Source organism: Chenopodium quinoa, unplaced genomic scaffold (assembly GCF_001683475.1).
Source record: "Chenopodium quinoa cultivar QQ74 unplaced genomic scaffold, ASM168347v1, whole genome shotgun sequence".
Lineage (NCBI taxonomy): Eukaryota > Viridiplantae > Streptophyta > Magnoliopsida > Caryophyllales > Amaranthaceae > Chenopodium > Chenopodium quinoa.
In genome coordinates, this window is record NW_018744080.1 from 3,197,223 (window position 1) to 3,220,079 (window position 22,857).

Genomic DNA, 22,857 nt, shown 5'->3' on the forward strand with positions numbered 1-22,857 from the left:
AAATAACAATTAACAAGTACTCGTGCTACCCGTCTTGGCCGTATAACCTTTGTTGCGCCTACAAGTCAAGTCCAAAGTAGTCAAACCTCCAAAGAAAAGCAAAGAATACAAAATTCCGGCACCAATATTGCCTAACCCGACAAAACCGGTACCACCGGCCCACCGTCACAGTCACCCCTCGTCTTCCCTCATTTAATTTTATGACAACCAGCCTGTCTTAACAACTAACCCCCCATTTTCCCACTTTATTACCAAATTACCCCTCCATCTTTCTTTCTTTCCATTTTCATCATCAATCTTCTTCTTTCTCTCTCTGCAAATTAAATCTCAACATCAAAAGTTCTAAATTTAAAACCATCAAAATTATTTTTAATAAAATAGTAAAAAGAAAAAAAGGGAGCAATTATTCAAATCTCCTTTTTTTTTTCTTTTTTTTTTTGGTATATCCCAAACCCCACCTATTTTTCCATAAAAATTGCCAGCTCCAAAGGACATTTTCTCTCTCCTCTTCTCCCTTTTTCTCTCTCCTCCTGCAATTTTCGTGCTCGTTTTCGCCTTTTTTCTGTTCATCATCATCATCATCAAGCCTCGAGATCGTTGATTTATTGATTTAGGTTTGATTTTGATTGTTTTGGTTAAATTCTAAGCTTTAGTTAGATCTTTCTGATGATTTGTTTGAGGTTTTTTTGTTAATTTTTGATTGATTTTGCTGTTCTTTTGATTGATCTGAGGTTTTTATTTGAATTTGTTTGATGTTTTTGATCATTTGTGTTTGATTTATAGCTTTATTGTTGTTTATTTGTGCGTGAATTTGATTAATTTTTTTATTGAATTTGATTTGATCAACTTTGAAATTGAGAAGAAATGGCAAATCAGTGTTAGTTTTTGAGAATTTCTATTGCATGATTGAGGAAGAAGCTTCTAATACAAGTAGCTGTTGAATTTTTGATTTTTTCTTTTGGTGGGAAAATTATTGATTGTTTGAAGTTAAAAATCTGAAGAATGTACCTATGAAATGTATATGTGTCCTCTGAAGGCTCCGATGTTTAAATTTAGCTTTCTTATTATTTTTGCTTATTTGTAAATCATGTTTTCGACTTTTCGGGTTTTGCAGTATTGCTATTTGGTTGCTTTGATTTATAACTCGAAAGTAAAAGTGTAAGAACTATTTCCTGCTTCAATTGGTTAAGAAATCGGCAATGTCAAGCACTACGAAGACTACTGATCCTGCTTTCCAAGGAATAGGCCAGAAACCGTATCCTTATTTTATCGTTTGCTTGTATAGATAGATAGTTGTCAATTTTGGGGTTTAAGTGGCCGGAAAGTGAAAATGAGAGTTAGTTTTAGAATGTTGATTGTTTTTTTTGATGCTTTTTCAATGCATATCCCCTCAATTCTTTGTTTTATGAGGAGCCGACAAGGCTGAGGCTGCACAGTTCTCGAATCACTGTGTTTTTTGGAAATTGTACTTGATGCTTGAAATTGTGGGAGGTATACATGCCATACATTCTAAAAGCATAGACCTATTGCTTGAAAAGGATTGGTTTATTATAAGTATTATTGCTTAAACCTACAACATTTTTGTTTATTTTGCTGCTTTTAATATCTCATGTACACAACTACTTGTTTGAGTCTTAACTCCTTGTAGAGGGACTGAGGTATGGAGAATTGAGGACTTCGTACCCGTTCCATTGCCAAAGTCGGATTATGGTAAATTCTACTCAGGAGACTCCTACATTGTCTTACAGGTATATTTAATTATTTGCATGATTTTTTTTTTTTTTTCTAAAGTTTTATTTTTATTTTTAAATTTTTTAGTTTGCATTGCAAAGATTTATTTTGTACGCTTTCCCTAATTTTGGCTGCTAAGATACTTTTGATTTAAAATGGTTCTAGTCAACAGTCATTATCAAAACATGTGTCTTTGTCATTGCAACTTGACAATCTCAGTTCAATTTTAATTGCTGATGATTACGGAATGTTGTGGCATAGTCCTTTTAGGGTTTGGACCCAGTTGTGATTTGGCTGAAAAGATAATTGTGTATGACTGTAATCTTTAAATGAGCTTCTTATGTGAGTAGTGATAATCTTTGGCTGCACTTTAATATTTTTGGGTAGGTGGGTGAGTGTTGGTAAGATTTCTTTTGGTTCTTAGGGATGTCAAGAAATCATATTATTGCACATAAATGTCCTGTCTTTATTTTCCTATTTACATCTTAACCATGCCTGATCGCATTATAATACTTCATCCGTTTTTCTAAGTTCTAATCAGTTTCTGCTTTCATCCGTTTTTATAAGTTCTACTCACTTTGGTGTTTGTGGCTGTATTACTTGTGAAACTTCTTGTTATGAAATGTTAGTATAGATATGGATATTCCATGCCTCTCCTTTTAGTTTCAGCGGCTTTGTTGATGCCAATCCTTCGCTTGAGTGGCTTTGTAGCTTCTGGAATGAGGTTTACTTGATGGAAAGGGATGAATAGCCTTTTTTTTTTTTCGATCTCATTCTTTATGATATTCCCAATTAATGTAGTTGACTATTAAATATTGCCTATACCAATAAATGCAAGTAGCTACTATGGATATTTCTTGAATCATTTTATGGAAGAAATGTACTTTCTCTGCTGTGTATCAATTATCACCAATTTTCTCCTGTACCTTCATTTCTGTGCAGCTTATAAGTTATTGACCTGTCATCATGAGGGCTTACATTATGTTCTTCATGCCTATTAATGTTGATACATATTTTTGCAGACAAGTTCTGGCAGAGGGGGTGCTTATCTGTATGACATTCACTTTTGGCTTGGAAAAGATACTAGCCAGGTAGGTCTAATCTGTCTAATCATTCTTATTTCATTTTTCGGGCTGCTGTGTAGTTGACTGTGTGATTTAAATTAATTTTAGGACGAGGCTGGAACAGCTGCTATTAAAACAGTTGAGCTAGATGTAGCTCTTGGAGGGAAAGCTGTGCAGCATAGGGAGCTTCAAGGTTTTGAATCTGACAAATTTTTGTCGTACTTTAAACCATGCATCATACCTTTAGAAGGCGGAGTTGCATCTGGATTCAAGACGCCAGTGGATGATGAGTTTGAAACAAAGTTGTATATCTTTCATGGAAAACGAGCTATCAAGATGAAGCAGGTACTCTGTTGTAATTTCATTCTTAAATCAGCTTTCAGTTATTTATGCTGTTGGCTATTCTTTGCAGAAGTTAAGAATATCTGGATGTGCAGGTCCCATTTGCTCGTTCTTCTCTAAATCACGATGATGTTTTCATCTTGGACACTAAAGACAAAATCTATCAGTTCAATGGTGCAAACTCCAACATTCAAGAAAGGGCAAAGGCTTTGGAAGCTGTCCAGTTTCTTAAGGACCAAAATCATGGAGGGACATGTGACGTGGCCATTGTTGGTATGAGAGAAAAACTTTTGTGCTTTCTCCCTACCGCATTTATTGCTGGTTTGACTTTTTTCTAACCCATTGTCATTGATGTAGATGATGGAAACCTACAAGCTGAATCTGACTCCGGTGAATTCTGGGTTCTCTTTGGCGGTTTTGCCCCAATTGCTCGAAAGGTCGTTAGTGAAGATGAAGTTATTCCTGAGGAAATTGCGGCTAAGCTTTATAGGTATTCTCACTTTTTTTAATGTTCTTGCAATTAGAAAGCCTAATTTAGGTTCTGACTGCATACTTCTTTGTATTGTAATTTCTGTTGTATGGACATCAAACACTCCAATCTGGATAACATAATAGCTTTGTTCTTGCTTTTCCTGTTTTTGGTGAAGATGTCTCAATGCTATTGGTGTTTGTTGGATCAAATTGTTTATCATGTACTGCAAATCTGCAATTTATATTGAATATTTCTGTATCCTGAGTAATTGGAATTTGGATAGTGAAAATATGCAATTGCTGGAAGATCTTATGATTGTAACAATGAAGTTCAGTGGTTGCTGCTCAATGGAAGCTGATAAGTGAGGAAATATCCATACGATTTGTTGCCAATCATTTATGTTGGTCAAGGAAACTCCTGCCCAGATTGCTGGGTTTCTTCCCCAAATTCCCACTTCCTTTTTTGACAATTTGACAAGCCTTTTTTAGTATTTGTATGTATGGAAGTGGAAAAGTTGTATTTTGGTTTTTCAGGGAAATTAAGCTGTTGGTCTGTGAATATGAATACATTGATGAAGTTTGCATTTGAAACCTACTGAAGATTAGATACCCTCACAAGCTGTTGGGCCATTCTCCTTTTTCTAGCAATAGCTAGCACATATTCTTAGACAAAGCCTATTTTATGCATGCATCCAACATTAAGATAAATTTTAATTTGAAACAGGCAGATCTTTAGAAAAACCACTGTACAAATGCTGATTCAGGCTACTTGTTTTAGGTCTGGACAAATGTCCACCACGACATCTAGTCTCTACACCCTTATTTTATGGTTCCTCTGACTATGACAGGCCTTTACTTGCTGTTCTGCTCCTAGGGGATGCTGGATATTCCCTTGCCAATAACAATGAGCCTACTAGATCTGTTGTTCATAATTGTGGTCTTAGGCTTGTGCTAGCAAATTTTTTCTCGGCAAACTATCTTTCTTCAGTCATCAACTCTAGATCATCTGACTTTGCACTTCATCCTATTTTTGTATGGTTTGATTGTAAACATATTGAAACTGGACTTTAGTGGATTTGATTTGGACTTCAAGATCTCATGGCTGTATATCTAATTGGTTTTTGTCCCCTCTTTATCTCCCCAATGGTGTTTGTGTAAATATTGATGCTTATTGTTAAATCGGAGCTATATGGGGCTAGATGTCGGATGATCCGATGATGCTATAATTGTTCTTTCTATTACGCAATAGTTATGGTGAATTTCCATGTAATCTGGCAAGGCACAATGCTGTATTTCTGGGCTATGATAATATTTTTCTACGGGTACTTCTATAAAATTTTCCTCCATTCTCATACCAAAATAAAGCAAGCTTAATTGCTCCATAATTCATGCCTGGTTTCTATTGCAAGCTTTATATCTTCTCTATATTAGCTGTAATCATTTTTAAACTTCCTGTCAAGACTGAGTATTATATTGAATATATAGAATAAATTGAATTACACATTTTATAGTTTTCTTAGAGCTCATACGTAATTGTGATATAGATGATAACCATCATTTTGCAAAACAGAGCTCAAATTATAATATTAGCGTCAGTCATTGTTTAGAAACATACCTCTATGCTTTTGTGTAATTTTGGCTTTCTGATTTGGAACTGTAGCATCGAGGACGGTAAAGTTCAAGCTTTAGAAGGTGAACTTTCTAAAGGAAAGCTGGAAAATAACAAATGTTATTTACTGGACCGCGGGGTTGAGGTTTTTCTTTGGTTTGGTCGCGTTACGCAATTGGAGGATAGAAAAGCTGCCTGTCATGCTGCAGAGGTATAATTAATTATTTAATTTTCAAGTTCTTCATCGTTTTCTTTTTTGGGTTGGTAGAGGACCTTCTAGCCTTTACAAAACTAGGGATCAAGCCATAGGAAATGCCTGGGGGCTGGATAATTAATGGCTTGAAGGTGATGTGAGAATACCACAGTTGATCATCCAACCATGAGGTTGAGATATGTGAGACATGAATCCCTGATGCAATTTAATTGGCTGATTTCCTACTTCATAAAATGAGAACTAAATGCATGTTTATTACTTGAGACTGTATTGATCTTGAATAATTTTTTTTTGCAGGACTTTATTACTAGCCAAAAAAGACCGAAGACAACACGTGTAACTCGAGTTATTCAAGGATATGAGACACACTCTTTTAAATCTCACTTTGACTCCTGGCCAGCTGGGTCTGCTGCTCCTAGTAATGAAGAAGGAAGAGGAAAAGTAGCAGGTGATTTTATTCCTTCACTTGTCAAAAAACCAGTATCTTTGTTATTCTATCCAAACTCATCTTTCTGGGTATTTTGTTAGCTTTTCTGAAGCAGCAAGGTTTTGGTGCCAAAGGAGCAAACAAAAGCGCTCCTGTTAATGAGGATGTTCCACCCTTGCTTGAAACCAGTGGTAAAATTGAGGTACACCGCACTGCTTTTTTCGTTTCCTCTCATGTGAAATAATTGGTCATTACTTTTGGCCTTTAATGACATAGCTAAAGCAATTGATTATAATGAATTCCAAGGTATGGCGAATCAATGGTAGTGCCAAAACTCCCGTGCCAAAAGAGGATGTTGGCAAATTTTACAGTGGGGATTGCTATATTATTTTGTACACTTATCACTCTGGTGAGAAGAAAGAAGACTACTACTTGTGCTGGTGGATTGGAAAGGATAGCATTGAGGTAAGCTTTTAATGCATCATTTGACTCTCTTTTTTTTTTTTTCCTCCTTTTGTTTTGGCAAGGATATTTTTGCATCCTCTCACAGTGTTATGCTAAGAACTAGGATGATCCTTAGACATTGCTTAAAGTGCATACCTTGTCACATCAACTTTCTATTAAGTTAAATCAATTTTTAATGGACCATACTCATCTCAAATTCTCACCATATCCCCTCAAATTTTATTCTTTATCCCTCAGACTCACTTCAGACTATAAAATACTCTTTTATTATTCACTCCCTTTGTCCCTTAATTACAAGCCTATTTCTCAAAAAGTACGGGAATTACGGAGGATGGGAATAGTTGAGGAATATTACACGGGAAAGATAAAAAGTGGAGAATTTTGTATTGGAATACTAAAAGTAGAGAATGCTGTATAGAAAAGATAAAAAGTAAGTAATTATTTTTTTTGGTGTATGTGTATATGTGTATGGGAAAGATAAAAAGTACTCCCTCCGATCCCTAATGTTTTTTACGTTTGGAATTATGCGCGGTTATTAAGAAATTGTGTAAAGTTGAGGTATATTTGAATATTTCAATGATTGAAAGTACAATTTTATTGAAAAATACAATGTTGAGCATGTGGGGTGAAGAAATTAGAGGAGAGAGGAGAGAGAAAATAATAATAAGTGTTGAAAAACTATTAAAATAGTACGAAGTACAAAAAGTACAATATCACAAGGAAAAGTAAGGACTTTTGAGTAAAAAAATTGTAAAACAAGGGTAATTTTGTCCAAAATTTATGACCAAAATAGGAAAGATACTAAATATAAAGAATAAAAAGGAACACCCTAAATGGAAACGTAAAAAACATTTAGGAACGGAGGGAGTAGAGAATTTTGTATCGGAATAATAAAAAGTAGAGAATAGTTGAGGAATATGTGTATTTTTTGGGAAAGATAAAAAGTAAGTAATGATTATTTGATATTTTTAGAAATAGGCAAAACATTTTAAGACACCCAAAAAAATACAAATTTGTAATTAAGGGAAGGAGGGAGTAATAAAATTGATCAAAACCCATGTGCCGAGATAACTGCTCGAGTCTTGTTCTGGGTCTTTGAAAAAATTGAAATCAATGACCCTTGCTTAGGCTCCCCAAAAATGTGTCCATTTTGTCAGCACTTCTTTCCATTTTTTTTAAAACAAAAATTCTTACCCTGAGACTTAATTAAAGATTTTGCCTTGGACTACTGTTGAGGTTGCTCTTAGGCCATAGCTATTCTCTCCCTAGAAGGCTAGAACAGTATATTTTAGGCTACTAAGAAGAGTGTTTAGAAGAGTTAGAGAAGAAATCACCAACCAGATTATGAAATAGTAAAAATATGATTATATGGATGATCAGTGGAAATCGCACTGATTACAACCAAATCAACATTCAAAAGGTTAGATATATTGTCATCATCAAAACCCAATGGATTAACAATATGTGGCAAAGAATTAATGAATTAGGATGAGAGATAAGGAGATGGCTACAATTTGTCATCTGATAAGATTAACTAGCTAGGGAAGATCGGCAATCACCTGTCAAAGCCATGTCCTTGAGGTTGAAGGTAGTCTGAGCTTGCAAACACCAAGCTAGTTGCTGGCTGATGATTTCAAAACCCACCCCCACCCTCCACCCTTAAAAAACAATGTTTTGGCACAATTATAAATTTTATTTCGATTTTCGGAACACCAAGACTATTGCAAAATCAAGAAAATTGATCGGACATGGGATGATTTCTCGATCACTCGTTTAAAAACCATGCCTTTGAGATTCTTGGTAGTTTGAGCCTGCAACCATTTGCTTGTCTCTAATGGCTAATTGATAGTCCCTTTGCCCCTTTTTGATCTACCCTTGTGATCAATTTTTATGGGAATTAAGAAGGGAAGGAGGAAGTAGTAAAAGTACATTAGAAAGTTAAATTCACATGGGATTTGCAAAAAAAGTAGAGAGAGAAAGCAGTAGAAGTACATTGAAATGCAATATTCACATTGGAAAAGCTAACTTTGCACAAATATTTTTGCAAAAATGGAGGGTAATTTAAGGTCATCTAATAAAGACAAGAACAATTGAGGATAAAAGGGTAATTTAATGCTAGCCATAATTGGTAAAAATAATAATAAAATGGGTACATCATTTAGGTCCACCAAAAATGGCATAAGGGTAGATAAAAAAGGGACAGACCAACGGAGGGAATTTTAAAAATTATATAAAAAAAAAGGAAAAAAAAGCCAGGAGAGGGTGAAAGCTAAGAAATGCATTATGATTTGGATCTCCATAAGAGACGATATTGTTTTTTGAGAGTTCTTCCTCTCTCTTTCATGCATACACGTAGTTGATGATCTAACTGTTTGAAATTAGAAGAGTCTCAATGTTAATAAAAGAGTTAAAAAGGGTTGCAAAGTGACTAAATTAGTGTATGTGATCCTATATAATCAGCTTTTACTTACCATGAGAAGTAAATCCATTTTTCCCTTGAACCTTGTATGTGTGTGTGTGTGTGTGTTGTCACAATTATTCCTGTAGGAAAGTGCAAGTGCTTCATAGCACACTCTTTTACTAGTTAGTGTATGTGATCCTACATAATTCAGTATGTTGCTAGTTTTCTCTATTATCACATGCTTTTGAGTTTTCTCATAATTCACTTCAGGAGAAGTTGAGCTTCCATTAACTTCTCATTTACAGGATGACCAGAAGATGGCTGCAAGGTTGGCTAACACAATGTGTAATTCACTGAAAGGAAGACCTGTCCTGGTATTATCATGTTTCCTTTGATTGCATTATTTCAATTTCTAATATGTGGGTGGCTAATTTGAAGGTTTGACTGGTGCAGGGTCGTATTTTTCAAGGAAAGGAGCCACCTCAATTTATTTCAATATTTCAGCCTATGGTTGTGCTAAAGGTAGGTTTTTATAATGCACTTGTTTCAAAACATGTACCCCATACTTTGACTGTGTTGCAATTTTTAAGATGTGTTGTGTAAAAATTGTAGACAGTTAATGCATTGAAAATATGCATTTAGAGTAATCCAACAATATTCATATATTTCTTCCTCTGTTTTTTTTGTTGCAACATATTGACTTTCACATATATCGATGGATAACTTTGGCCCTTATTTTTTTCTTATAAATCTTTCATCAAGCATTTATTAAATATTATGTTCTAATTTGCTTTGTGAAATGTGCAAAAGTCAAACTGCAGTTTTAAGTAAGCATAGAAAGTAATAATTTGGATCCAAAAGTTTAAGTAGTTGATAGACAATTTCGTTTAATCAACCCTAAAAGAACTGATTGGTTCATGAGTTTCCTAAATCACTCTTGAAATAAGTGCTCAATTATAGCAGAAAATAAACTCTTACGTATCTTATTTTTATATCTTCAAAACATGTTACAAGAGTTCCTTTATGGAGCTGTATTTAACTGCCATAAATCCTTAGAGAAGTACACTTTTGAGTTCATCTTAACCGTGCACAACAAATCTCACCAACTTTTATTATTAAAAAAATTATAATGTTAAATTATCTAAGTGACAAAACTAAGAAACCGGCAGCCGATTACAACTTAAATTCTTTTGATTATTGCCACTTGATTTTCATGATGATAACACACATGATCACTGTAGCATTAAACCACTAAGTAAATATGAACTTTTCTATTATATTGATTGTAAGTTTGAGCTGGAAAATAACCCATACCAAATAAAGCAAATGAATAAAATAAATTAATTATATTGAATCTCCTTGCGTTCACTCCAATTATTAGTTCTCTGAATTCTGTTTTCGTATATAGGGTGGTCTGAGCTCTGGATATAAGAAGTTCATTGAAGAGAAAGGGTTGACTGATTCCACTTATCCAGCTGACGGTGTTGCATTAATAGAGATATCGGAAACTTCCTTGCACAATAACAAAGCCATGCAGGTTGATGCGGTATGGGTTACCTGCTCATTAGTAGTTTGAGTATGTTGAATTATGCTTTGTAATGTTTCACCTGTAACCATTGCGTCATCTCAGGGTTCTTAGTTTTATATTTGTTTGGTACAGTCAATTGTTTGAAAGAATGTCTTCTGGAACTATTCTGAACTTCTGCCTTTTGCAGTACCAAATCTTGATTAAGATGCTTTGTGGAACTATTCTGAAGTTCTTCCCTTTGCATTGCCTACTTTTTACTTATATCTGGGATATATTTTATGTATTACTGATGTAACTGTCAATTGCCTGTAAGGATGTCTTGTGGAACTATTCTGAACTTCTGCTCTTTGCATTACCAAGTTTTGCTTAGGGTGTCTTGTCAAACTATTCTGAAATTCTGCCCTTTTCTATACCCGGATTTGATTAACATATGGCTTCCCTTGCTTGGATCCTCTGTTTGTTAATACACTGAGTGATATTTACAGTAGATTGACTATTCTAATATTGGTTCAAAATATCAACTCTTTTTTTTCTTTTTCTTTTTTTTTTTATGCCTTTTGGTTTTTTTTTTAATATCAGTGGTAAATTAACCTTAAACGTTGTTGTTGAACGATGATGTGAACTTATGTTGTGATTTGATTGTGTCTTTATCTTTTCAGTTATCCTTCTTGTGTCTAGGAACTGAAAGCTGCTTGCTATAACTCTTCTATTTTCTCTCACAGACATATATATATATTGGAGATACTCCCTCCATCGTATGAAAAGTTTCCATTTCTATTTGAAACATAGTTTTAGGAGGGTAAGTGGTGAGTATAAGTGAATTAAAAATTAGGTTGGTATTCTTTATTTATTTTCAATTGAGATGAGAGAAATTGGGGATTGCTGTATAAGGTGCTGAGAGAAGATGACTATAACAAGATAAAGGAAGAATGAAAAACATAATTAAATTATTTGGACCCAAGTCAAGGGAAAATTGTAATGTATCTGTATATCAAGAAATAAGAGAGAATGGGAAGTGTTTTTTGGGATGGAGGGAGTATTTGTTTACCTGGTGTTTTTTTTCTTCTCAGATATATTATTCTGGATTGTCTGATGATGACTTCCTTATTACTTGTAAGATTTCCATTTTATCATAATCCATCTTCCATATTGATGACCGTGTTCATTTTAGGTGGCAACATCACTGAACTCTTACAATTGCTATATTTTGCAATCGGGCTCTTCAATTTTCACTTGGCATGGCAATCAGAGCACATTTGAACAGCAACAACAAACTACTAAAATTGCTGAATTTTTAAAGGTTACCCTTTTTGCTTTCATTTTTTCTAATGAACATTAGCATCATGATTGGATGTAAGCATGTAACTATTTCAAGAATTATATAGAACTTGTGGATAAGTTTATTTCTGCTCCCCCTTAACTTTTTCTGCTGTTATCTTGATGTATGTCATCACCTGACATCATGGAAAGGCATGAGTTAGTGCATAGCAGAAAACCTTTTGATGTGTTAGAGATGATGCCAAGTTCCAAGACCGGTGCTCAATATAATTGCATCAATATCATATATGATAAGACTCATAAGATCATCCATAATGAACTTGAACAATTTGCTAAATCCTGAAGTTTTATCTAATTGTCTGTTGCAGTTTGAACTTTTTACTTGCCAATAACTTAAGTCATCTTAGCATTTCATAAAATCACTGCAAAATCTTGAAAGTGAAGTACTATTTACTCTGTTGTACATTGATAAACTTGTGGTACAGTGGAGTACTGGAGTGCATAAAAGGGTATCCATATTACATATCCTGTTAAGGATAATTGGATATTTGCTTGACATAGGAACAGGAGATTGAAACAGACTATCTGATTAATCATTATTAGAATTAAGTGTGTCTGATGCTTTATGATATGGATTTGGCTTACTGGCATTTTTATTATGGTGCGTTTTGCTGAGAAGTTAAGTGGTGGTATTGGCCTGATAAACAGACACTCTGTAAACCTTTTCTTTAGCTGTGATATTTTTTACTATATTTTAAAATTTACTCTTTGACTTTAACTGATGCATATTGTTGATTTTCACTGCCAGCCTGGAAGTACTACTAAACATGCCAAAGAAGGAACTGAAAATTCAGTATTTTGGTCTGCACTTGGAGGGAAACAACCTTACGCAAGCAAAAAAACATCTCAGGAACTTGTCAGGGACCCACACCTATTTTCCTTTTCTTTTAAGAAAGGTTTGATTCTAGTCTTTATCTGCAATAACCTATTTCACCCACATCTCCTGTATCTGCATAAAGCTCATTATTGTGCACATAAACGTCGGATTCTAGTATTATTGGGATGTCAAACTAACGTGTGAGTTGGAAGGATTTGATAACATATTATAAATAAGGGCACAATAGTTTGACATAAATGTACATTTGAAAATGTGGAAGGGGAGTAACTTTTTTTTTTTTTTTGAAACAAATCTTCCATAAAAGGAGTATCAAAATTGAGAAGGGATTTCATTTTTTACACGTTTTTTCAGCTTCTCATTGATTATTTGACAGAAGCTACTTCCTTACTAATACATTGTCTCCTTTTTTTTTTTTGCCCTGGCTATTGATTTGCAGGAAAGTTTCAGGTGTGTGTTACATTAAATCGCCTTGCAAATTGCTGAAATTCTCAGTGCATATCTATAAGAGTATATAATTTCTTGGTTCGTATATGAATGGTGCAGATTGAGGATATCTACAATTTTACCCAAGATGATCTGTTGACTGAAGATATGATGATACTTGACACCCATATTGAAGTTTTTGTTTGGCTCGGTCAGTCAGTTGATACCAAGGAAAAGCAGACTGCTTTTGAAATTGGCCAGGTACTATATTGTAAACACATTGTGAATTGTAATTTTGTAGGTTTATGAAACATCATCGTTAATTCTTGTTCAACTGCAGAAATACATTCAGATGGCTGCATCATTAGAAGGGCTATCTCCACATATTCCTCTTTACAGAATCACTGAAGGAAATGAGCCATGTTTCTTCACAACTTACTTTTCATGGGAACCAGCTAAAGCCATTGTAGGTGCATCTAAACCTAAAATGGCACTACTGGATGCTAGCTTTGCAAAATTTGAAGTTGCCTTTTTAAATAATTGAGATTTTAGATAATTCTTGAAAGTTATATTCCGTAGTTGGACAGCAAAGTAAGATTGCATTACAAAGCACTTTGTGAAGGCCTTATTCTCTGTGTGTGTGTGTGTGTGTTTTTTTTTTTTTTTTTTTTTTTTTTTTTTTTTTTTTTATAAAAAAAAAAGTTCATTGTTTATGGTGATAACAATAGGCTTATAAAGCATGGTAGGTCTTTCACACAACAAGTGTATTTTTACAACAAGCTTAATCACCTTAAATCACATAAAAGTTGTCCCTTTGTGAAGCCGACTTATATGTGGTTTGAGGTGACTAGAAGCATGTTGTACACAACAATACTACCTTTGCATTATTTAAATACTTTTTTAGAAACTCGAGACTTTTGACCTTGGAAGTAGTAAGATGACTAAGATCAGTTTTTTGAGTTAGTCATATGAGAGTTAGCTTCTTGATGAGACACAGGATTCACCGTGCTGCTTGTTCTTGATTGTTTGTTTGATCCTGGTCCTTGTTTCCATCAATGTGATGGGACTGCTGATTTTAGTCTCTTGAACCCTATATTCTCATCTTGAGTAGTTTGTTGGAGCCATATTTTTACTGAACATATTTTCTCAAATATTGTGGAATAGATTGGAATTGTATGCCACATTATTTTTGTGGCGTATATCGTGCATAAATGATGCATTTTTGCAAGTTGTTTTGAATTGTAATGCCTTGTAATTATTTCCAAACAGGCGTTGCCTTTTCTTTTGGTTCTGTAGCAAATTTTCTCATGGAAATTGTTTTTCTCACAGGTTCAAGGGAACTCATTTCAGAAGAAGGTCATGCTATTATTTGGTGCTGGCCATTCTGCAGAGGTACATCATGAAGTGAATAAATAATAATATATTTTTTTTCTTCTTTTTTTTTTTGGTTTGTGGTATGTGGTATAGCATGTGACTTAAATAACTTTTTTACCTACCATTGTGGCATTCATGTCTGGGTAATTTATCTATACTTTTTCATTACTCTCCAATCTGTTACCTATGTGTCTTTTTCTATCTTGCACCTGCATCATCAACTTTCCAACTTTAGTTCAAAGCACTTTGTAGCTTAAAATTCTTCAGCTGGATTGGTTTTTGTGAACGTAGTGCTGCTTGTTTGCTTTGGTTATGGAAGTCTGTTAAAGTCTTCTTCTGGAAATATGCCTGATATGTTTGTCAAGGGTTCTCTTTTGTTTGTTGCTCCTATGCTTTGCAATGTCACAGGAGGTTTACTCATGCTTGTAATCATGAGCTTTGACTTATCCAAGGGAAAGGAGCAGAGCTTGTGCACATCAAAGTGCAGTACTGTTTTAGCTATTATATTAGGCTACTTCTAGGGCCAACACAATGTTTACTTGGAAAAGTTGCTACCCAAATTGTCTTTGGTGTCTATTGTTTATTTGACTACTCTCTCTGTCTCATATTACGAAGCCTATTTGGGTTTTCTCACAGGAATTAAGGAGGTTGTAGATTCCAAATGATTGAGGGTATATATGTGCATGTGGGGTTAGAGAGAGATAGAGAGAAAGAAAAAGTAGTTGGGAATTATTGAAGAGAGGGAGAGAAAGTGTTGGGAATTGATGTCAAAAGACTTCATTAGTACAAAAAAGACAAAGAAAAAAGATAACTCATCAAAAGGAAGGTAATATTGTCAAAATGGACTGGTAATATGAAATCCATAGGTTGCTACTGAATTTCATTTCTTTTTACTTGTTTCCCTTAATCTAAACCAATTCATGTTAAGGTTGCATTGATGACATGCAGCCCGCCCATCCAAATTATGATAAATTACCCTGAAAGTGGTTCATAAGATCACAGTGTTCTGGGCTGTATCCAGTGCTTGATTGGATTGACATATGATTTAGCCTTTTGAAGATGAGTTTGAGATAACATGTGGGCTTTGCCTAGCTTCGTGCTGGAAAACATGGTACTACGGACCTTACTGACTTTGCACCTTTTCTTACAGCAAAAGAATTGTGGAAATTGTTATGCTTGCTTTTCTTTTACTGACGTAGATGAAAGAGCTTGTCAATGGTTCTCCAGCTTCTCCTTCAGCCAGTATCGGCTGACTTTAGACTTTGAAAGGCCTTCTATACCTAGTTATCTATGTTCATCAAAAGTTTCTGCTGTGTAAATACACAAAGGTTGCTCGGTATAACCTTATAGTGGTATTTATATCTGTAGGAAGTTTTTGTTTTTAAGTTTGTTAACAGTATTCCTGGAATCCTGGCATAGCCTCATTGAGAAACAAGAGGGAAACATGTTGTGTTAGAATGAGTGGTTGCATAATGGAAAGATTATATACATTTGAAGATTCTAGAGCTATTTTATTCAGAGATACTCCCTCCGTTTTTAAATACTTGCTCCACTTTTCTTTTCCGGCCGTTTTTAAATACTTGCTCCATTTCCTTTTTTGGAAAGCTTTTACAATATTTAATTAATTTCTCATACTTGGTGGACCCAACATAATACTCTCTTTCCTCCTATTCTTCCACTACTTTTGCTTTTTATAATTTTTTATTCTCCCAACTACCCCACTACCTCCATATTTTTATTACTTTCTACAATTTCTCCTAAAACTCCGTGCATGGAGAAATGGAGCAAGTATTTAAAAACGGAGGGAGTATCAATTTTCTAATCCCCAATTAAGTTCACTGGGAACTTGTTAAGAATCCAGGTACCCAGGGGATGAGGCTAAGACTTAGCAAAGTATTCAACATATCCATTTCATTCCAGTGTTGTGTGTTATTAAGTGGCGGCTCCCAATATGTAAGACCAGGAAGAATGTATACTTGGTTCACAGCAGAATTATGAAAAGTGAATGGGCTATAGAGATGAGAAAAATTGGCTGTCAAATTGTGAAACCATAAATTGGGTGTATTCCTCAATTAGTGGTCTGTCCCTTTTTCTACAGTCAAAAGGTTTATGGGTTGTTCCTTCTTCTCTGATAATCCATCATTGATCTCGCTGGACTTGTTACTAGAATCACTGGAAATTACCCTTGCTGCGCTGCCTTTGTTTTTTCATCCTTTTTGGTGCTGACCATTTCTTATTTTGTGACACTAATATGACAGAGTGAGAGTTCTCAGTAATTAGGTCATTACCACTTCCTTACTAATGTAATACGAAGTATCTTTGACATAACATATTCATAGACCCATTCCAACTTTGTCGTAGTCAATCACACACTCTTGGCCTACAAGATCATCTCTAACTTTCTCTATCCTGACCGAACAAAGTCTCATCTTCCAAGTGTTTTTAGCAACACTAAAACCACGGCTTATATTAACTAATAAAATAAAGGGTGAAGCACATTTAAAGGTTATTTGTTCAAGTAGATATAATTACCTGTTCCATAGGTGTGAGAGTGTTATAGATTACCTTGTCACCTGCGTTGTTACCCCTGTTGTCTCATTTACCCCCCCCCCCCCCAACCGGCACGAGCCCGGTACGGCGTCCCACTTGTGGGCCGTGGGCCGTGCCGTGAACAAAAATATTGAAACCCGGCACGGGCACGGCGGGAAGCAAGGTCGTTGGCACGCCGGCACGGCCCATGCCCACCTTAATTATATAAACTTATTTAATTAATAAATAATTAAGTTTATATAAATAATTTTTTGTTTAAATTTATATAAACTTAAACATAAATTATTTATATAAACTTAATTAAATTAAAGTTGTTAAAAAAAAATATGTATATTAACATTAACATAAACATAAATTAATAACATTATTTATATAAACTTAAGTTGTTCAAAAATATATATATATATATATATATATATATATATATATATATATATATATATATATCGATTTTTTATATACATATATATTTTTTAAAAAAAAAATTACGGATTGGCCTGCCAGGCACGTGGGCCGTGCCGTGGGATGGGGTGTGCCAAAATTTTGCACGGCACGGCACGAGCCCCACCCAGGCATGGCCCGCGATGGCCCGGCACGGCATGATGCCCATGTTTATTAGTGATAGTGAAAAGAGAAAGGCAGGTTCTGAAAGTTTCCTATAGCAAATCATGACTAAGAAATCCGCCAGGAGCTTATATCAAGCTAGCAAGATAAAGGATGAGTGGGAAGAAAGAAAAGCTAGCACCAAAGATATGTGATCTTGCAATCTTCAGCCTACTAGAGAAGTGTTCAGTCCATCAAGGCCTACGCTAAAAGTGAAAGAAACTTTGAGCAGAGAACAATGTATAAAAAAGCTCAAGGCGCGCTGAAGCGATAAGGGTATGCAGCGCCTAGGTGTGCCTAAGGCGCGCCTCTTTGAAGTGAGGCGCACTATATAAACAGTTGAAAAAATGGCAGAATTGCGCCTCATGTGCACCTTATTAAAATCGCCTCGCCTAGGCCCAAAAAGGCGCTTACCCCCTATCGCCTTGCGCCTCAGCGCCTAGGCGTGCTTTTTCAAACACTGGCAGAGAAGCTCTGGCAGTGCTGGGAATCAAGCTGGATGCATTGGTGATAGTAGTGTAAGGGAAGTAGAATGGTGGCTATAGTGTGTGTGGGTGGCGTGTAGCACCAAAGGTATGTGATTCTGCAATCTTTGGCCAACTGGAAAAGTGCTGAACTCATCAAGGCCTTTGCCATAAATAAACGAAATCCTCGGACGGAGCACCACAGTGGTTGTGGGTTTGATGGTGCCATTGGGAAGTTAAGGTGTTGGTGACTGATGATGGGATTGTAAGATGGTGAAAAAAAAAAAAAAGAGGGGTACTAGGACTGTTATCCTTGCAAGGGGTAGGTTAACTGTCCCTGTATCAGATTATCTGGTGATAGTGCTTTTTCAACCTCAAAAACAAGTTATTGGCCAGTTGAGACTAACCTGGCTCTTTGAGAAGGAAACTGCCATCTTTTATTAGGTTGATCGAAAGTTGGGATTACACTGATGAGACCAGTGAAAGCTCAATCTATTCCTTAACTCTTCCTAGAAAAGGTTATGCAAATCCTTTTTATATATTTATGGACGGGACTATTCTCTCTCTCTCCCTCTCTCTTGGGGGGGGGGGGTGGGTGGGTTTTACACAATGCTCTTTTTTGCAGGATGTCTGTCTGATTTATTTTGTGCTGTTTTTTTTTTATCCTTGGTTAATGACTGCAGACTTGGTAGATGTAAACAGATGACTGATTGTTTTTGATTTTGCAGAGTCCAGCTAGATCAAATGGAGGTGCTACACAGAGAGCTGAAGCTTTGGCAGCTTTGTCATCAGCCTTCAATCCCTCTTCTGGAGAAAAGTCCAGTTCTCCAAATGTGAGCAACTGTTATTTTTTCTCTTAATTTTTTTAAAGTTTGAATTGTTAATATATGCAAATTGTCTTGAAGGGGGGTGCAAAGTGAGTGTGTATATTAGCTGTTATAATCAGCTCTTGTCTTCCTGTGGAACAGTGGAAATTTAACCCATTTTGTCTTTTACGTCTCATGGCTACAGTAACTGGTAACTAAAGTATAAAGACAATAGGGGGGTTATGAGAGTGTAAAAAGTGAGAGCATGGTTAATAAAAAGTAGGGCAGAGTGTAAAGCTAATCAGTAATAAATGCAATAATACCAACAAAACGAAACTGATGAAAGTAGAAAGTGTAACCAACCAAAATGGAATGGAGGTAGCATATGATAGTATTTTGGGTCATCCAATCCTTTGCTCGCCCCTGAGCTGTAGGAAGGCCTGGCCAAGGGCCTAAGGAAGAAAGGCCCAATTTACTAAAATTCAAAATTGCAGCAAAAAAAAAAAAAAAAAAAAAAAAAGGCCCAGAATTGAAATTTATGTTAAATTTCATATATAATATCGGTATTATGCTCTATAATTTTAAGTTGCAGTGCCTTATCATACTATCAATAGCTTATTCTTCTAATATGTGATTTTGAACAGATTTATTAAATTGTTGAAAAATAAGGCATGCTTTGATCTGTGCCTAGGCTCTAACCACTGCTCAACATCATTATTTAATTGGTTGTGAATACAAATTTTTCCCATCAAGGATCCCTTTAATTTTTATAGATTAACTAACCAAAAAATTTACCTACCCCCAAAGGAATGCACACCAATACTCTATGAAGGATTACTCTATTATCCCTCTTCTACCTAAATATGCAACAGAGAATCTGTGTATTTGTGATTGTGACTCGGTATTTTTTCAGTTCAAAGTTATTTGATGCATGCAATATTTGTTACTACAGAAGTCAAATGGGTCGAACCAAGGTGGAGCAACTCAACGAGCTTCTGCTTTAGCTGCTTTGTCATCTGCGTTGAACCCATCATCTGAAAGCAAGCCTGCTGCCGTTCCTACTCCAAGGCCAGTTAATACTGGTCAAGGATCACAAAGAGCAGCTGCATTGGCTGCTCTTTCATCAGCCCTTACAGCTGAAAAGACACCCGATGTATCTCCTCCCCGGTCTACTAGGAGTCCATCTCCACCTGCTACTACCCCTCCTGGTGAGTTACTCCAAAAAAACATATCAGAAATCAGCAAATTCTAGTTCATTTTACAGCCTTTATAAGCAAATCAAACCATTGTTTAAGAAATATGACCCAAAAAAAGATCAGCAAAACCATTTTTATTTCTCTCTCTCTCTCTGTTTTTATTTTATATTATTTGGTAAAATGTGTAAAGGAAAAGAAAAGATAACCGGAACCTTGATAATATTCCTTTCTTTCCTGCAGCTCAAGAAGAGACTGAAAGTGCTCCAGAGGTGACTGAAGAGTCACAAGAAGCTCCAGAAGAAGTTAAGGAAACTGGGAGTGTGGATCCTGTACCTGAGAGCAATGGGGAGGAGTCGGTGTCTAAAGATGATGCTGAACAGGAAGACTCCATTTCTGGAGATACACAGAGCACATTCACTTACGAGCAACTGAGGGCTAGATCTGAAAATCCTGTCACGGGAATTGATTTTAAGCGTAGAGAGGTTGGTCCATTCATAAGATCTGTAATTAACAGTATAATTATTTTTATTACTTTGATCCCATTGTCATTTTCTACTTGTTGCATTACCATAGGCCTATCTATCCGAGGAAGAATTCCAGTCTATATTTGGTGTGACGAAGGAAGCATTTTATAAACTTCCGAGATGGAAGCAAGATATGCAGAAAAAGAAGTTCGATCTGTTCTAGTCTCAAAATATGCTGCTGCGCAAGTTCGTGATCTTTTTGTAAAAGAAGTGGGTCTTACAGTACATTCAGCTTGGTTTGTTTTTCTGTATGGTGCCTGCAGGTTGGTTTGTTTTTATAGCTGTTAATATTGGTGTTGATTTTGGGATACTGGTCAGAAGAGTGATTTTTGTATCTCTTCACTTATTCCATTTGTTTTAGATTTTTTTTTTCTTTTTTTAAAAAGATGTGTCCATTCTTTTCTATATTATAGTATTCATGTATTCTAGACAAAAATTTAATCCTTTTGTCCAAGGGTGGTGTATATGTACTGTAAGAAGGTTGTGTTCAGGTTGATTACTCAAGAGTTTCAATGAATTGTTGTGTTGATTTATGGTATGTTGTATGTACAATTGGCAATTGTGTCAAATACTCCTGCAACCACACCTGCCTCCCCGGCTCCCCGACCCTTCCAAAAAATGGTGAGTGTTTACATGGCTCAGACAAATGTACGTCACTCTATAAGCAGTACGCATCTATGTATAGCTTCTGAGGACATAGCTACATTTGACTTGATGTAAATTTACTACCTTCACTTTATAATACCATTTTTGTACAACTTATTTTAGAAAAAAAAAAATATTCAGACAAATTTAGGTATGTTCGATCACAACAAAGTTAAGATAAAGTTATAATGAGTCAGTTTCACATGAATAGAACAAGCCGTTAGCTCATAAGATATAGCCAGGAAAAAAAAAATGTGGTCAAATCTAGCAAAATAATTTTTCATCCCTTGAAAAAGTGTATGAGAGCATACTATTCGTAAGTTGCTTAATGGATCATGAACTATTGCATATTGTCTGAAAAGAACTTCACACCACGCCCACCAACTATGGTATAGTATTGGCACACAATCAAAATTATTAGTAACATGCTTCCTCTATTTAAGTTAAGTTACAACGTTTCGAGTTTTACATTATTCACTCAACTTAGACTTTTTTTTTTTTTTGGGTCATTTCTACTTTAGAAAAACCGATTCATGTGAAATCTTATTAGACATGTTTTAACATAAACCATCAATATATTAATTTAATTTTACTGACTGATGTATGGAGATATTAAGGTAGAAGTTTTGCTCGGCAAGCGTAAAAATGAAACAAATAGTAGTTAAATGGAGGAATGACAACCTCTCTACAATTACAATGGTTTCCTTTGCAATTCCATTTGGATTCATTGTCTAATGTAAATTGAGCTTAACAGTTAATTGAAGTATACTTGAACATGCTAATTCCTTCACTATATCAAGATAATATCTTACTTGACTATATGTTGCTTTAGGCTTCTCCCTTATGCTTTACTCAACATCGGGTCAATGTTTAAATTGGCGCACCAAAAGAAGACTACATTAGTATATTTTTATCTCTTTCTACGTAGAGAGTCACTTAAATTAAACTATCCGGTTTTAATAAGGAAACAAATGAAGCCATGCTAGCTTAGCAACATCAACAAACATACTTGTAGGTTAAACTTTTAAGAGGTCATTCGTTGCACCCACTGTGTTAATTTTTTCATAGTACGGAAGGATTCAAGATTACTTTAACACTAAAAGATTGAAAGGGATTGATTCAAACTTTTTTTTAAAATTCAAGAATGCATAACTATAATAAAATGAACCAATAAACCTCATGGAATAGCTATTAAAGTGGCCTTTTTCATGACCTTAGTAATTAAGAATTGCTTTCTTTTTGCTTCTCTACAAGTGCTCCATGTGTGTGGGTCGATTGAGTCCCTTTTTTTTTTTGGCATCTTAACCATACTATTTAGTTAGAGCACTTAGCCACTTATCCAAAGTACCTACCACATCTAATGATTACTACTTTACAAGTAGTATGATTAAACCAATACTAGTAGTTCCAAATATTAGTGTCACAAGCTAATTAATACTCTTAATTAATTAATTTTATAATGATTATCTTTTGGCATTCATTATTGATGTTGGATATTGTCAATTATGTCACACTTTTTTTTTTTTTTTTTTTTTAAGCAAATATTTTTACTTGTTGAAGACACCCACACCCAACATAAATATATTCCAATTCCATGGAAGCTTCACTTTTGAATAAATTCTCGCAAATTTCTATTGGGTAGGAGGAAGACATCAATCCACAACATAGGATCCTTTTTATTTCTTTTTATCTAATCCGAAAAGGACTAGTGCGCAAGGAATAAAGATACTAATCCTAAACTCACGGTGGTTAATTTCACTATAATGCTATGTTAGTTCAAATAAATGTGTATTATTATTATTATTGTTATTTTATTTTTATTTTTTTAGAAATATATGTGTAGT

The 22,857-nt window shown here is 35.1% G+C and overlaps 1 protein-coding gene across 1 annotated transcript; it reads left to right on the plus strand.

The window, feature by feature from the left end:
- Positions 1 to 384: 384 nt before the first annotated feature.
- LOC110691509 (villin-3-like) lies at positions 385 to 20,906 on the plus strand. Its single transcript, XM_021868447.1, has 24 exons — positions 385 to 614; positions 1,115 to 1,255; positions 1,649 to 1,748; positions 2,754 to 2,822; positions 2,904 to 3,140; positions 3,233 to 3,410; positions 3,495 to 3,627; positions 5,269 to 5,428; positions 5,729 to 5,879; positions 5,960 to 6,060; positions 6,165 to 6,323; positions 9,030 to 9,098; positions 9,178 to 9,246; positions 10,133 to 10,270; positions 11,424 to 11,552; positions 12,339 to 12,486; positions 12,865 to 12,875; positions 12,972 to 13,112; positions 13,192 to 13,317; positions 14,181 to 14,243; positions 18,571 to 18,675; positions 19,601 to 19,856; positions 20,085 to 20,326; positions 20,418 to 20,906. Exons 2-24 carry the CDS (start codon positions 1,200 to 1,202, stop codon positions 20,529 to 20,531), a joined length of 2,955 nt encoding a protein of 984 aa, XP_021724139.1. The 5' UTR covers positions 385 to 614; positions 1,115 to 1,199; the 3' UTR covers positions 20,532 to 20,906.
- Positions 20,907 to 22,857: the final 1,951 nt, after the last annotated feature.